Below are 15,662 nucleotides of genomic sequence, written 5' to 3'. Positions count from 1 at the left end.
TGTGACATAACCGGACATCAAGAGTTTCCTCCCTATTACCATAAAAAAATTATGTGCTATAGGATGCAAAGACACAATCTTATGAGGAAAAATTGAGATTGTTGTACATTGAGAAGTACAGCTATAACCAAACAGATCCCAACACATACTTCAAGAGAAGCTTTGCAAACTGAATGAGATAGCTAAACATTCATATGTACAATATATATTGGTTCTAGAGCTTTCCAAAAAGGGACATCATATTTCTCATTAGACAATATGTGTAGGGAGTGAAGCTTCCAGAATTTCTTTATAAATCTTTATGCCTCTTTTAAGTGTTTCTTTACTTTTAAGAATACATGGAAAGTGGGGGAGGGGGAATTGGAGGAAGATAGTCAAAAAGTAAAAACTTCCAGTTATAAGATAAATAAATACTGGAGATATAATGTACAACATGTGACTATGGCTAACATGGCTGTATGATATGTAGGTAGGCTATTAAGAGAGTAAATCCTAAGTGTTCTTATCACAAGGAAAACATTTTTTTCTTTCTTATTATTGTATCTATATGTTAGGTGAACCTATTCTGGTAATCATTTCACAAGATATGTAAATCAAACCACCATGCTGTATGCTTTAAATTTATACAAGATGCATTTTAATGATTTCTCAATAAAAGTGGGAAAAAATGGGGGATCCCTGGGTGACTCAGCAGTTTGGCGCCTGCCTTTGGCCCAGGGCGTGATCCTGGAGACCCATGATTGAGTCCCACGTTGGGCTCCCTGCATGGGGCCTGCTTCTCCCTCTGCCTTGTCTCTGCCTCTCTCTCTCTCTCTCTCTGTTTCTTGTGAATAAATAAATAAAATCTTCAAAAAAAAAAAGTGGGGAAAAATTCAACAACTGCAACACAGACATTTGGGGGCTACTGCAAAAATTGAATAGAGACAGGTTGTTAGATACTATTAGGGAAATTTTGTTAACTTCAATTGTGATAACACTGTTGTTATATAGCATAAGTCAGCAGCCTATAGTTTGTGTATCACATGCCTACTTTTGTAAATAAAGTTTTATTAGAACATAAATAAAGAACACATTGAGCTATGAGAACAAATACTTGATGACTTTTACCTGATATTTGATACATATTATTTGGGGCTGGGTACGCAGACACTCTGACCCCTTTTCCCTCATTTTGGACTCTTACTCTGTTATCTCAATCATCAAGAGGAGCTGAGGAGGAATTAAACTACTTCTACTGGCTTTTATTTATCTATGCTAAATCCTATTTTAGTTACAGGATTCCTATCTGTTTTAACTTTAGAGAGGATTCAGTTGCCTTGCCACCCACCCTCCATCTTCCAGAAATCCAGACACCTTGCTAAAATTGCCTGACAAGTTATTTGAGGTAACCTTTGGCTCAGTAAGATGTCTTGCCATTGGAATTTATAGTATTTTCCTTTCTAATCACTATGTACAAATGTGATGCATTGCTGAACTAGAAAACCTCATTTATGATCAAAACCCTAATACTAGAAACACTTAATACTTAAGCATTCTTAAATACTGAGGAACCAGTACTAAAGAATTTATTGAATAAAAGATTTATATATTTAATTTATACTTAGAATGAATTTTTAATCTCAGTTATAGATCTTCCTCCTTCTAAGTTTTTATTTACCTACAGAGTAGTGTGCAGAACCTACTTCAGAAGCTTTATTTGTACAGTGGTGAACTGAGACAACCATCTGTACAATTCAGGAAGATAAATGCACTTGAGGAAAAGCACAGTTTTGCATGAATTATCTGCATAATTGCTCAGATTTCCACATTATGTGTAATACTATTTGGAATAAAATATAAAACTATGAATTATTAACAAATATTTGATAACCATATTAGTTACTTTTGGTATCTGGTTTAGTTATCTGACCACATGGAACCAGTCACACATAGCCTTTTCTTGGTGCATATAAAATTTTGATATTTTAGACTCCTGGTTTACTTATTTATTAAAATATTTTATTTATTTGTTCATGAGAGACACATACACACACAGAGAGAAAGAGAGAGGCAGAGACACAGGCAGAGGGAGAAGCAGGCTCCATACATGGAGCCCGACGTGGGACTCGATCCTGGGTCTCCAGGGTCACACCCTGGGCTGAAGGTGGTGCTAAACCCCTGAGCCACCCGGGCTGCCCTAGACTCCTGGTTTATATTAGGCATAATGTATATCTATTTCAGTCATATACACAGATCCACATTAGTTATATTTTAATTTATCATTCAGAAACACTTATGCTAGCTTCCTATGAATAATTTACTTTTTCTATAAGTAATAAAGCAGAGGCTAGAAAAGGGTAGAAACGATAAACAAAAAGTAGTATTTTTAAAATGTGAAAATAGGTGCCAAATTAAGAGACATTTATGTGCGGTTTTATGGAAACTTTCTTCATTACATGAATAGCTAAAGTATTTGTACAAAAACATTGAGTGATAAATCCATATGAGAATAAATGCAGTAATGGACATGTGTGCACACATCCACATGCACACGTGTGCATGCTAAATTTACGGAATGTGTCAGATAGCTGATGACCGTGGTTGAATTAAGGATAGTAGATTACTAAGAATCATCCCAGATTCCAATTATAGTCATACAAAAATTGTGCATTTGTAAAAACCTTACAAATAATTCGATTTTTCCAGGATGACATTATATGTAACAATTTAACAGATGTAAAAAAAAAAAACCCGTATTAAATTCTTAAAATCACAATTAGGTAAATTAAACAATCCAGTAAGCTCATAGCTATTATGAATAAAGAACTCTGAATAAAACCGTTTTCATTTTCCATGTTTAAAACAACAGCATGTCCTTTATTTACTCCAACATACAGTTTCTGCTAAGTTTTTAGTTTCTCAATGCAAGGAAAATAGAACATCTTGAAATATGACCTGGTAGAAAGTAACATACACATTTTAATCAGTAGCTTATATTGAGAACATTTCTGAGGTATTGCTAAATGTAAAGGAGGTTTGTTTTCAAAATATGTAAACTGGACAGATTATTTGAATTGCTTTCTAATAACTAGATGGTTAATTATATTTTACTGATCAATTTTACCAGGACATGATGGAAATTTAGCTGACAATGAATTGTATTGTGTTCTGAGAACACTGTGAGGAATCCAAATTTCACTTCCTTGCATCATATGATGCAAAAGAGAAAGTGGGGTAAAGTTTTAATGTTAACCAGGAATGAATTCTTGATAGCATTTTTTTCTAGGAATATCAATACTCACTTTTCTCATGTTAATTGCACAAATGAAATGCTAAATATTTTTAGGAATAGACCATAACATAATATTTCAATGAGTAGGATAATCAAAACAAGTCCAATTTATCCCGAGGATAGCAAATCCACAAAAGGAAAAGAGACAACTGTAATTCTATATGTGAAAATACTTAGTCCCACTTTAAAATTTGCAGAATCTATGGAAAATAATGTATTTCATTTTTAAGGATGTAGTCAGCAAAAATATTTATATTAAACTACTTACAGAAATTATTTTCTTGTATTCAGGAACTCTGATCACATTATGCTAACATTAAGTTACATTAAGTTACAGAAACTTAATAGAGGAAATTCCTTAGGAGACATACTCAGCTGAGGATTTCTCTTTAGAATATGGTTTAGAAAAGGAAAGTGGTCTAAGGTGTTTTTCATCTGTAGGTCATCTCTTTCAATCTGATTTATAGTTCATGGGTAAAGCTGATCCTTTTGGTGAAATAAGTTAAGAAGGTCAATTCAATTTCTTGTGAACAAGCATCTAGATAAAAAAGAACTATAATTATTGCATGATTATTGGCAGTGAAATAACCAAGGGATAAAAGATCATTTATGTTCTTACCTTCAGATGCAGTGCCTTCCTAAGAAGGTCTGAGGTGGACAAACTAGCATGGCTATGTTAAAGCTGGCCACAGGAGATCCCAACTGCTTATGTCTTGTATTACTCTTTTCATCCCAAATCACTTTTATCAGCTACTTTACCAATGAAATAAAAAGCAATCAAAGGAAAGAATTATGTTTAATTGTTACTGGTTGTGGTATAATGTAAATCATAGCGGGAATGTTTTGTTAGCAAACTTCCTATCACCACCCCCAATATACACATGTGCACACACTCACTTAAGTTTAGTATGCAAAAATATGAGTGTATTAATAGTGGGTCACCATTGTTTCTTTGACTTTTCTGGAATTTCTCAAGTTATGCTTCATAGACCCAGGGAGCCTCTCACACGTGGTTATGATTGGGTACTACTGTTTTAAGCAAACACAGACTCCTGCTCCTCATTGCAAACAAGAAACTTACACCACCAGGAGAGAGGGCTTAAAAAAAAAAAAAAGACTAATTTACCTTCTGGAGATATGTGGCAACTCTTCCCCACCCCCATATTGACCTTCTCCCTCTCATACTATACACACTCATGCACTACTTGTATCAATTAGTATTTTCAAGAAAAGAGCATTATAGTACATAAAACACAAAAATGAAGGCAAAACCAGTGTTAAAATACTACCATGCATTGCAAAGTCAAGTAGCTAGGATTTGTGGCACTGCTTCTAATTAACAGTAATAATCAAGACATGGAAATTGCAATTATTTCTCCTGGGAAAATTATATACTGTATGAAGAAAAAAAGCTTAGGGGCTGAGAAGGTAAAAATGTTTAGTCTGTATCTTATTTCTACTGGACGATGCAGGGATGGGGAGGGGGGTGTCTGGAGGGAGACCTGGAATCGGCCAGTCAAGGCTTCACAATATTAAGGACTGTATAAAACTCTTGGCCAAGGGAGCGGTTTTGAATGCTTTGCTGCACGTACCCAGAATAATATGAGGAATATGAAGAAAAGATGTGGGCAGGTTTCAGTTTGGGCTTCTTCATGTCCCAAACTGAAATTTATTTTCACTTGCTGTTTTTTAAGCTACAGGAAGAATGTTAACTGAATGATCCTATGAAATGCATGAGAGTTCAGTTATCTTAAAGAAGCATAAAAAATAGAAATGGAAGATTTCTTTATTCTATTCCTGGCAGGAAAAGGGTGTTTGGGGCACTTTCCATGGCACAGGGAGCAGAGTTGATTCGTTAATCTTTTGGGCAACAAAGAAATTCTATCTTCAGGTTCCTAGTCACGCAGTTCCTACACATCAGCAGCTACGTCCAAACCGGGGAGCACCTGTAACAGAGCACAGGACTCACCCCTCAGATGCATGAGGTCTTACCAGATCAACGACACTCCATAGCCTTTGTTCCCGTGGTAACTTTGTTAGAAGACAGCTAGACATCACAAAGGATTTGGTATATATTCTCACCTGTAGTGAGTCCAGCAAAATGCAAAGCAGGGTAATGAAAACTCATGGTTCACTTATTCACACATTTTCCCATTTCATGTGTGTATTCTATGTATTTAGTGTGGGCAAAAATTGCTGATACTATTCCTGTGAAATATGTAAAAATAACTCAGGAATTGGTAGTATATATCAAGACCAATACAAATGGAGATGGAAAACATAACAGAAAGGGATAAAATTTAAGTGATTCAGAACCTCTACAAAAATGACTATACAGATTACACTATCCGCCATGTGGTTCATGAAAAAGTTATTTGATATTAAAATTAACTATTCTTATTTTATGGCTTTCTTAAATAGAATCTTCTCTTCAAAAATACTATTTCAGGAATTTTAAAAAATTGAAATAGCTGTAATATGGATTGCAAGAGAGAAAAAGAAATAAATACTTATGATGAGTTGATTGCTATACATTGAAGAATTGAATTTTATTCTTTTTTTTTGATCAAGTAGGCTAGGAATAATGGGACCCATATTGCCACTTATATTCTGATATTACCCCAAAAATAATGGCAAGTAAAATTGGGTTCATGATTGTTTGTGATAATGGGAAACAATATCTTCCTAGAAGGCAAATAAAAGAAACTCAAGATCAGTAACAATGGAATGAATAGTCAAGAAAACATTTGAAATCTCTAACATCATAAGATTAAGCTTAATAATCACAGGTTGAAAGTGTTCACACAATTATCATAAAAAGAGAAAATTAAAATTATTCTTGGTAAATTCACACATCTATCCAAAGTGCCATCTTCAGATTACCTTGGCTTGAGTTAAAGACCTTTTAATTTGACTTCTTCATGAAAGTTCTCTGCAGCCTGAAAGCTTGAAGCTGTTCTTCAGTGTGCAGTCCTATGTCCTGCCCACTGTGGGATTAATGGTGACTCATTTGATTAGAGTTTACATCTGGAACATACATCTAATTCAACTTCTTTTCCCCCCCTTCAACAGTTCTGCCCAGCATTCCTCTCATGCACAGAGAAAATCTTTACTTTCAGAAGGGATAAATCATTATGAATTTAAGAGAAATAAGTCGCCTGGGATCAGGAACTAGCAAATATACTGCTGAATTTTCATTTTAGAGACCATAAGTCTAAAGAAAGAAGGAATCCTCTTACCTGAGATTAAACAATGCTTTTCAGATTCTCTGGAGCTTGATACATAGTTGATATTTACCAGTGGTTATTTGTATCACAATTTTAACAGAAAGGATCACCAACTTATCTTTTGGAGTGTAAAATTAAAGTCTTCACACTTTTCTATTATGATTTCAGTGTTTGTATGTAAGATTAAACACAAAAGCCCCCAAAGATCTGGAAAGTGCCATAGAACAATGTGCTTTCATAAAGGAAGTGCTTTTTTTTTTTTTCTTTAATTTTTAACATTTACACATTCTTTTCTCAACAGTTACACAACGTAGATTTAGCCTGCTGAAGTCAATGGCCAGATGAATATAGTTACTATAAATGATTTCCCTCTAAATAAAAGTCCTAGATCCTGGGAACAGAGCAGGTGCTCTGCTGCCAGTGAGAGGTATGCACAGATGGGACCGTTACCAGTCAGTTCTGCTGCTAGTAAGCAAGCTACCCAGAGAGAAAAGCAGCACTTCAGAGCCCCTTGGGTACAGTAAAAACTTCTTTTCCCCTTCTCTTGAAAAGTTCAGTCATTTGAATGTATCTTCTTTGCAGTGTCTATGTAGAAATGTTCACAAGAAGGCTGAGTAAAAATCAGATACCATTTTCCATTAGCATGTTATTAAAAATTTAGCTCTACTATTCCTGGTGAGAAGTGACAAATTCAAGCAAATGGTTTTGTTATCACTTCTGGGCTTTATCATGTTAAAGAGAAAATATGTCTCTAAAAATATGACGACCCCTGTCATTTTATTGCTATGGTCTAAGCAGCTGGGGCTAATTAATGATTTTCTGTATCATCAAAGACAAATCAAGAATTCCATCTAAAGCAGTTATTGCAGAAATATACCATTACGCCCTAGTTGAAGTATTTTTCCTAAATAAAAAGTACAAAAATACTTTTCACTAAAGATAACTGAGAAATTGTTGGATTTGACATAGGATGAGGACACACCTTTTTTTTGAGAGAGTACACTTTGTGATTCACAGGATAACTTGCATCAGACGCAATTTAATGAAAGCTCTCAAATAAGCAATTTTATTCCTATCCATGATTGCAGACATTTACAAAACCATAACATCTGAGTTCACCTTAAAAAATAACTTATATAAAGCAGTGATATACACAGCACAAAATAGTTCAGGGAGGGGCAGGAGCAACTTTTAATAATTAAAATGTAAACGTGAAAAAAAGGATGGAATAAAAGTCCCTACTTATTTCTACTTAAGATGTCATGTAATAATATTTTACAATGTCCTGTGGGTCAATGTATGTATGTGCATATGTCCATATAACATACACATATGCAATACATTCTCTTCCCCACACATATACATACACAGATAATTATTTGCAGTTCAGTTTAGGGCAATTCTCATATGCCGCTCTGTACAGTTGTTTGAATCACGTTTGGACCCGCTTTCTTCAAAAAATAGGGGAGAGAGCAGGAAATAAAAAGGTTGGTTTTGTGTGACTGAGATTCCTTTGTTTAACTGTACACTGGGATGAATAATTTTCTTCCGTAGTAGTTCTGTGAAGGGCTGACTCACTGTGGTTTTCATGAGGAGACTTGGTAATGGATCACACACTCATTGTCATGCTAGGGGAGTACTAGAAAGAAAAAAGAATCCATATTTTAACAACATTTCTTTTACAGGCAACTAATGCTCTTCTTGGTAAACAGTAATAACTATGAATTTTAATGTCTTAAAATCTTTTATGCTCAAGCTTTTAACCTCATATAACATAAAAATAAGAAGCTATAAAAAGAGTAAATTTATATAGAAGTGACTAAGCCCTGAAATTTTTAATATTTCCTCTGGAAGGTGACCACTCTCCTTCTCTCCTTGCACTTAGGTGGTTGATAATTACCCAGTCTCTCAGTCTTTTCCTTCTAGCCAGATTCATGTTTTGTGGGCATTTGTAACATTTTGGGTAAATCCAATCCACAATGAAATAAGTATGAGGGACACTCTCATTACCTACCAACTAAGTAAAGTTGGAAGGTTAAACAATCTGTGCTTCAGTTTCCTCACCTGTAAAATGGGTTTAATAATAATAGCATTTATCTTAAAGAGACTTGGGGAGAATTAAATATAAAATCCTTAAAACCATGTATTTATTGAATATACAGGAAGTGTTCAGCAAATGTTTAATTAATAGTGTAAGGGAAATGAAACAAAACAAAAGACAACTCTCAGCTTGCCCTAAGAAGTTCTCATAAAGCATTTAGAATGCTTATGAATCTGATTTACACTTTAGAAGTGTCTTCCTCTAATCTGTGGCTCCAATTTCAATCCACAATATTTTTAGGGTGGGAGCAGGGGGTACTATTGTTACACATTACCTGTCAGTTTCAGGCTAACAAATTGGTAAAAGGTGAGGTTTTCAGGCATTTGGGAAAGAGGTCTCAAAACTTATTAAGAGAAAAAAAATTATTAAGAGAGGAACAGAGAGCACTTATTGTGATAATTATGACAATCATATGCATATTCCTGAGAAATGGACCATGACAGAAAAGTTCTGGAGCAACACTGTCCGACAGAGCTCACCTCAGCAACGGACAGGTTCTATACCCTGTGCTGGTCAACATGGAAGCCACTAGCCGCATGTGGTCACTGAACACATGAAATGGGCTATTGTGACTGAGGAACTGTAATTTTTATGTTATTTATTTTATTTAAATATCCCCATATAGCTAGTGAGCACCGTGTTGGACAGCACAGTTCTAGATTCTCAGAGATGGGGGCAGGGGCATCCACTCTCAATGGTGATGGCCTCCAGATAAAGAGGGTTTCTAGGTGAAAATGTAAATGTAAACCCTTAATTATTTTAAATATTTTGTGAAAAATATTTGGTGAGGACCTGATGAGGACCAGGGCAAAAGGGGATTCTTTTAAACATGTTAATAATGGGGGCGCCTGGGTGGCTCAGTCGGTTGAGTGCTGAATAGTGATTTTGGCTCAAGTTGTGACCTCAGGGGTTTGTGGGATCCAGCCCCAGTCGTTGGGCTCCTTGTCAGTGGGGAGTCTGCTTGGGGTTCTCTCCCTCTGCTCCTCCTCTACTTTCTTTCTTTAAAATAGATAAATAAATCTCTTAAAAAATATTCATAATGATTTTGCCTCAGGAAAAGAGATGGGTGAAGTTGAGGGGACTGGTCTTAGGCAGCAGAGCCTCCAACAGGAAAAATGATGATCCTGGGAAGGGGAGCGTGAACTTTAAAAAGAGAGCAAGCAGAACGGAATGAGGTGAGGTCTAGAGGAGCTGAGCTACCGCAGGAACCAGAAATTAGGTGTAAGGTGGACACTGAGGTGAAAATGGGTTTTCCAGGGAAAATAAGATGCCCTGAGGAAGGAAGGGCCCAGAGTGACCATGGCTCAGCTGACAGAAGTTGGGACAGAAAGCCATTAGGGGTAAATCTAGGGCTCAAACCAAAACCCCACATTGATCCTGAATAAATGGGGATGAGTAGGCCTGAAAAATGGGCCATTGCACCATCGGGGGATGATTATTAATCCTGTAAATGCGGTCAAATCACGGAAAATCTACTTGCTCATCACTTAATAGCCTCCAATTTCCTTTCAGTACAGGAAAGCTAAACTATGTACGTTACTGACTCTTAATGTTGGATTCCAGTGAATAGGGTGATAAAAAGGGGACACTTCCAGAGAAGAGAAGGGGATTCGGTTTGATGGAAAAAGCTCTCCACCTTTACCCTTGATAGTGGCAGCAAAAAGTTACATCAGAGCAAAGCAAAACCTAACACCCAAAGCAATCAGACAAAAACTGATGCCATGAGCCCACCAGCCCCTGTGCCAGAAAGGTATCCCCTCATTTCATCAGATGATACCATGCAAATCTCCCATTATAAATTAATGACAGCAAGCTTCAGTGAACTATCCACAGCCTCTGACAAAACAGAATTATACTTTGATATTTGACTTTTAGGGGTAAGAATAAACAAGAAAATACAAGGATACAAAGGTTTTATTAAAAGTAGAGAAAATTAGAGAATATGGCAAAGTGGGGACAGAAAAATTTAATCTAAGCTTTTTATAGCTACTGTGGCAATAAGAATGGTGATCCAATCAGTGCTGTTCAATAGAACATTCTGTGATGATGGATACATTCTATTCTGTGCTGTCCAATGTAACAGTTATTAGCCACACATGGCTACTGGACTCTTAAAATGTAGCTAGTGTAAGTTAGGAACTGAAATTAGCTGTATTTAATTTCAATTACTTGAAATTTAAATAGCACAGCTAGATCATCAATCATTGTTTTAAGAAAAAGATTTTTCTGGGTACTTGGTGCCAATTATCTAAAGGCAGTAGAAGACACTGACAGCATTTCAGAAAGGATTTCAGAGGAAATTTCTGAAAAAAAAAAGTTTCAGGATAATCCATAATTAACTCTAGAGATTATCTCATTTAATATACATCCTGAATAACTGAGATTTTAAAAAGTAAGGGCCAGATTCGGTCACAAAGGAGCATCTGCTCCAAGCAATACAACTCAGAAAAATTAGCAAACATCTAGCATAATTTAATTTTTGCATACTACAAGTAAGTGAAGCGATGCTCTAAGTGTGTGTGGCACAGTATACATGCCACATGTGAGCATCGGTATGGCAATGTGCGGCTTGCACTGCTGATGTTGTAGACTGCTCGTCTGCTGCTGCCTTTTCCTGAAACTGCTTCCTCTATGTAAAATAAGGGAAAGCACACAATTTCTGGGAAAACTCACAGAGTGTGCAAGCAAAAAGGAATTCTGTTACTGATGACTATTCTTCAACATCCAAGAGAAATGGCTTACGGTGTTCCTAAAGTAAAGGTGCTAAATGGCGTCTCATATTTAGAGACATAAAATATTCATGGTGTACTGTCCTGAGACCATACTGCAATGTTTCCGTCATCCTGGTGCATTGATATGGGATGACGTGTCATAATGTTTGTGCCCAAATGCTGTGAGGTGAGGTTGCCCAGTGTCCAAACTATTCTGTGAGTCTGGTTGTCCTTAATCAGATGATACAATGGCTCTTATAAAGTCATTAACTGTTTGGTTCAGCAAAAACAAACAAGCAAAGAAACAAAACCCTTAAGGTATAATTTCAAACATGTACTAATTTATTTTGCCTTTGTACGTAAAATATATTTTGAAATGGCATGCCTTGATATAAACTAGAGAATTTGTGATTTTTCCCTTTTTGTACACAGTTCACATACCATGGCACCCACTGCAGACATCCATTAAGCCTTTGCACATGTGCATGAGCTCTTGTTTATACGCTTCAAGAATGCTTCAGATCTCACTACATTTCTATTTCTAAGCATCTCTATATATTTTATTTTCTTAATGAGAGATAAATAAGGAATGGTACAGCTACGCTGAACTAAAGTGAAATAAATTTAATGTTTGTGTGACTATGTAAAAGAAAATGTGGCTATATAAGATTTCTTTATAATAGAAAATGACAAAGAGGAGTAAGGGTAATAGGAGATGACCTATCACCTTGTTTATAATTCCTATTAGAGTCCACGATTTTTAATACCACTGTTACTCAACTGATTATAGTTCAGTGCCATGGAGAAGATATTCTGCTAAATTAATTCAAGAAATAGGACTAACTGCTTTCTTTACTGGAGAAACACGAGAAAGTACTATCCAAAATGGGCTTTTTTGTAGTATTCATTTTTGAAAACAAACATTTTACGGAATTTGAACGCTAGGGGGCATGTTTGTTTCTTGAAATAAAGGTCTTGTTTATGATTCCCCCCAAAAAGGCTGAGTAGTGAAACATTTGATTCACATTTTTCTGTGTGTTGCATGTTGGCACTGCAAGGTTTCTGACTTTGGGTTGGATATTTTGTTTCTATAAATATTAATTAAATGAAGTAGCATGTGTGAAGTGACTAGGATAGTGGCTGGCACATTAAAAGCACTCAAGAGATGTTCACTCACTTCTCAGGCCTCCTTCTGTGGTTTTAACTTCAAGATATGCCTGACAAATCCTTAAAGGGCAGACTACTCAAAAGTATGTGCTCCTCACAGTCATATACATTTAAAAAACCCACTACAATTTACATGTTCATTCATTCAAAATGTTTTCTTTTAAAATTCATTAAATAGTTCTATATTTCCTTGATTATAGGGAAGCTAACTTCTGGATACCTAGCCTATTTACTTCTTCAAAGCCTTACATTTGTCAGCAGTGAATGTCTTTAAGTCTTCTTTTCTCTCTGTTTTTCATTTCTTGATCTTTTAAAGAGGTTTCAACACAATGTGTGGTGATGTGAGGCAGAAAGCCGTAGATAACAATTAACATCCTTCATAACCCAGCAGAGCCCTCACTGGGCAGAGAAAAGAGGGCAGCAGCCAGTGTGCACATGCTTCCCAGGCTGCACTGTCTCCAGGTGGTGGTACAGTTCCTCAGTGACCATCCAATTATTTTTCCTTTGGGGACTTTTTGGGTGGGGACAGGACAGAGGGAGGGAGGAAACAGGAGGGAGCTTCTAACTCTGTACAGTAGTCTGGCAGTCTAACCTTCTTCTGGGCTTCTAGGAGGGCGAGGCTGGGCCAGGAGTCAGGGATGGGAGAAGCCCTGCTCCAGCTGCTTTCTTTCTTTCCTCTGCACACATTCAGAAAACGATCTGCTGTTTTGCATGTGCGTAGTCCAGTTAACGTTAAAGGGTGACGCTTGTGTTTATCCCGTGCAAAGAAGATTTTCAAGTCCTGTTGTATCTGATTCTTTGATCCCCACAGAAAGCTTTCTGATGCCAGCTCTTAAGTGGCAGCCCTCCGCTGACTGATACACAAGGCAGTGGTCCCCAATGACAAATCTGGGAAAGGAGGAGAGCACAGAGGTCCTCTTGCCCCTGTCTCTAAAGCTAAAGTCATGTGGGACCTTTTAAAAAAAAAGTTTTCTTTTCTAATCCTAGATTAAGTATTTCTTCTATACTTTTTTTAAAAGCCTCAATCACTCAATCAATAAATAAAATAAAAAGGCTGGTTTCTATCTATTATAGCACCTACTAATCTGACACATGGTTTAATCAATTTTGTAACCACATTCTTCCCATCAGATTGCATTCTTTGAGGTTAGTGATGTGTTATATTTATCTCAGAATACTTTGTCCTCAACCAAGCACGTTGCATATAAGAGGCTCAAGAAATGTTGAATTGAACTGAGTTAATTATTACATACCTCACTGAATTATACCATTTTACTGCTGAAAGAATTAGCAGAAAAGGAAATAAATGTTTCTAATTAGATAAGGTGAACATTAACTAATGAAAATTAACTAATTTGTCCATTGACTTGAAGCAAACTAAATTATCTAAAAAATAACTCCTATAATCCTAAGCATTATGACAAACTAAATGGTTTTCTCATGTTTTTCCTATTTCACCATGACTGATGGGTTAACCTGTTGATTATTTTATATGAATTTTTTATGTACATACTTTCTCTTTATTAATCATATGTATACTGCAAATAAAACAAAGATCAGTATAATATTACTTCTAGTTTTAACAGATGTAGTATCTAAAAACAGGGGAAGTCTTATCCAATACAGAGGTGTTGGGTTGATACTTATTAAAAGTGAAAGAATCAAGCGAACACTCAATCTTAGGTTCAAAGCAGCCATTCCATGCAAAAGTAGATAGGTTACTAGCCACTGCTTCAAATTTTGATGGTATCATCTCTGGTAAAGGCTGAGTTAGGGCAAAATAAGGGAAGTATTCTCCTCTCCTTTTAATGGTACCAATCCATATGTGGGAGCACTGATTCTAAGAAGATGAAATTCTGAAATCCTTTATGCTATATTCTAATTTAGTAGTTCTTAGCAGAGCATGTCATGAGCATCATTAACAAAGCTTTTTCATTTTCAGGTATGACCAATCCTACTCCTAGAAATTCTGATTCATTAGGTCTAGGGAGACTTTTGGGCAATTGTATTTCTAAAAATTCTGTAGGTGTTTTTAATGTGAAAATTTAGGTTAAAAAAAAATCAGTGTATTATGTAATAACTCCTTGAGAAAAGACACCATATTGTCTTTTTGGTCTCTCCAGTGTGTCACATACTGCTTTGGACTGTGGTAAGTGCTCAGTAATTGTTAAATGAGTGAATGTATTTTATTGCTTCTCTTTTAGCTCCTGTCTACTTCTATGGAGATATGGAATGATATCACCTTTGCTTAACATCGTAATCATACTCTAAAAATAACTCTGGTATCCAGCTCAAGTTAAAAGTAAATAACAGGTTAATAGACCAACATTATTAGGCCTTCAGTCCAGTGAGGTCTAGTGCATGAAGTATAAATATCTCATAGAGAAGGTTCAGAGTCCTAAGGATAGTACTGAGAACAGACCTGGTTTTGCAATGAGTCCAGACATTTTAATAGTGTGAAAACTTGTAAAAACTATCAAATGTGCAACCTGTTTCCAGTATGTTCTTTTATAGTAAATGTTATCTAAAAGAAAATCAGTATTATGTTTTTTTTGTTTTTGTAACTATGTACATAGAACAGGAACAAAAAGCAAAAGTTAATTTTTTAAAAATCTTCTACAGAAATTCCACTTAATTTTTTAACTTAAAAGATCAACCTATTGAGCTCTAGGTGAACAGTCATAATAATGGCTTTATGAATATACTCTAATAGAAAAGCTTCAGAATAAATTTTGGATATAATAATATAATCAAGGGAATACTTACACTCTCACTCTGAAAAGGATTTAAGAAATTTCCCCCCATTTCGCCATCATCCCTTGGAGTGCCCGGTTGATTACTCAGGCTCATATTATTGGGAGAATTCTGTAAACAAGATTTAGAAAACAAGGCATTGTTGAAGATTTTAATTTCCCTCTTGCATTGTACTGTTTCAAAAATGGAATCTACAGCAGCATCTCTAAGGACAAAGCAGACTTATAATTCTAATCTTAGACTTTTACTGTGTATTCTAGTTCATTCTTTACACCTTGACAAGTTCTAATGCTCTCCCAAATGGAAATTAAAAAACAAACAAAAACCCCCAAATAACCAAGCACAACTGCTTTCTTAGTCTCAGAATCAATATTTATTCAATTTCTCACCCTTAGCTTATAGAGTTCCTGGAACTCCATAGAGTTAAAAAA

At 35.8% G+C, this 15,662-nt stretch overlaps 1 protein-coding gene across 9 annotated transcripts in view; it reads right to left on the bottom strand.

Annotated features, from left to right (window-relative positions):
• Window positions 1-7,536: 7,536 nt before the first annotated feature.
• The window catches only part of SSBP2 (single stranded DNA binding protein 2), a 302,263-nt gene continuing 294,137 nt past the window's right edge, over window positions 7,537-15,662 (bottom strand). For all 9 annotated transcript variants that reach the window (XM_072793451.1, XM_072793481.1, XM_072793462.1 and 6 more), the window contains 2 exons: window positions 15,244-15,342; window positions 7,537-8,137 (listed from right to left, as the gene is read on the bottom strand). In XM_072793451.1, the coding sequence (XP_072649552.1) occupies window positions 8,108-8,137; window positions 15,244-15,342 (129 nt within the window). In that variant the 3' untranslated portion in view covers window positions 7,537-8,107. The remainder of the gene's footprint in view (window positions 8,138-15,243; window positions 15,343-15,662) is intronic.

Source organism: Canis lupus, chromosome 2, assembly GCF_048164855.1.
Source record: "Canis lupus baileyi chromosome 2, mCanLup2.hap1, whole genome shotgun sequence".
Lineage (NCBI taxonomy): Eukaryota > Metazoa > Chordata > Mammalia > Carnivora > Canidae > Canis > Canis lupus.
This window is presented reverse-complemented; position numbering and strand designations above follow the sequence as displayed.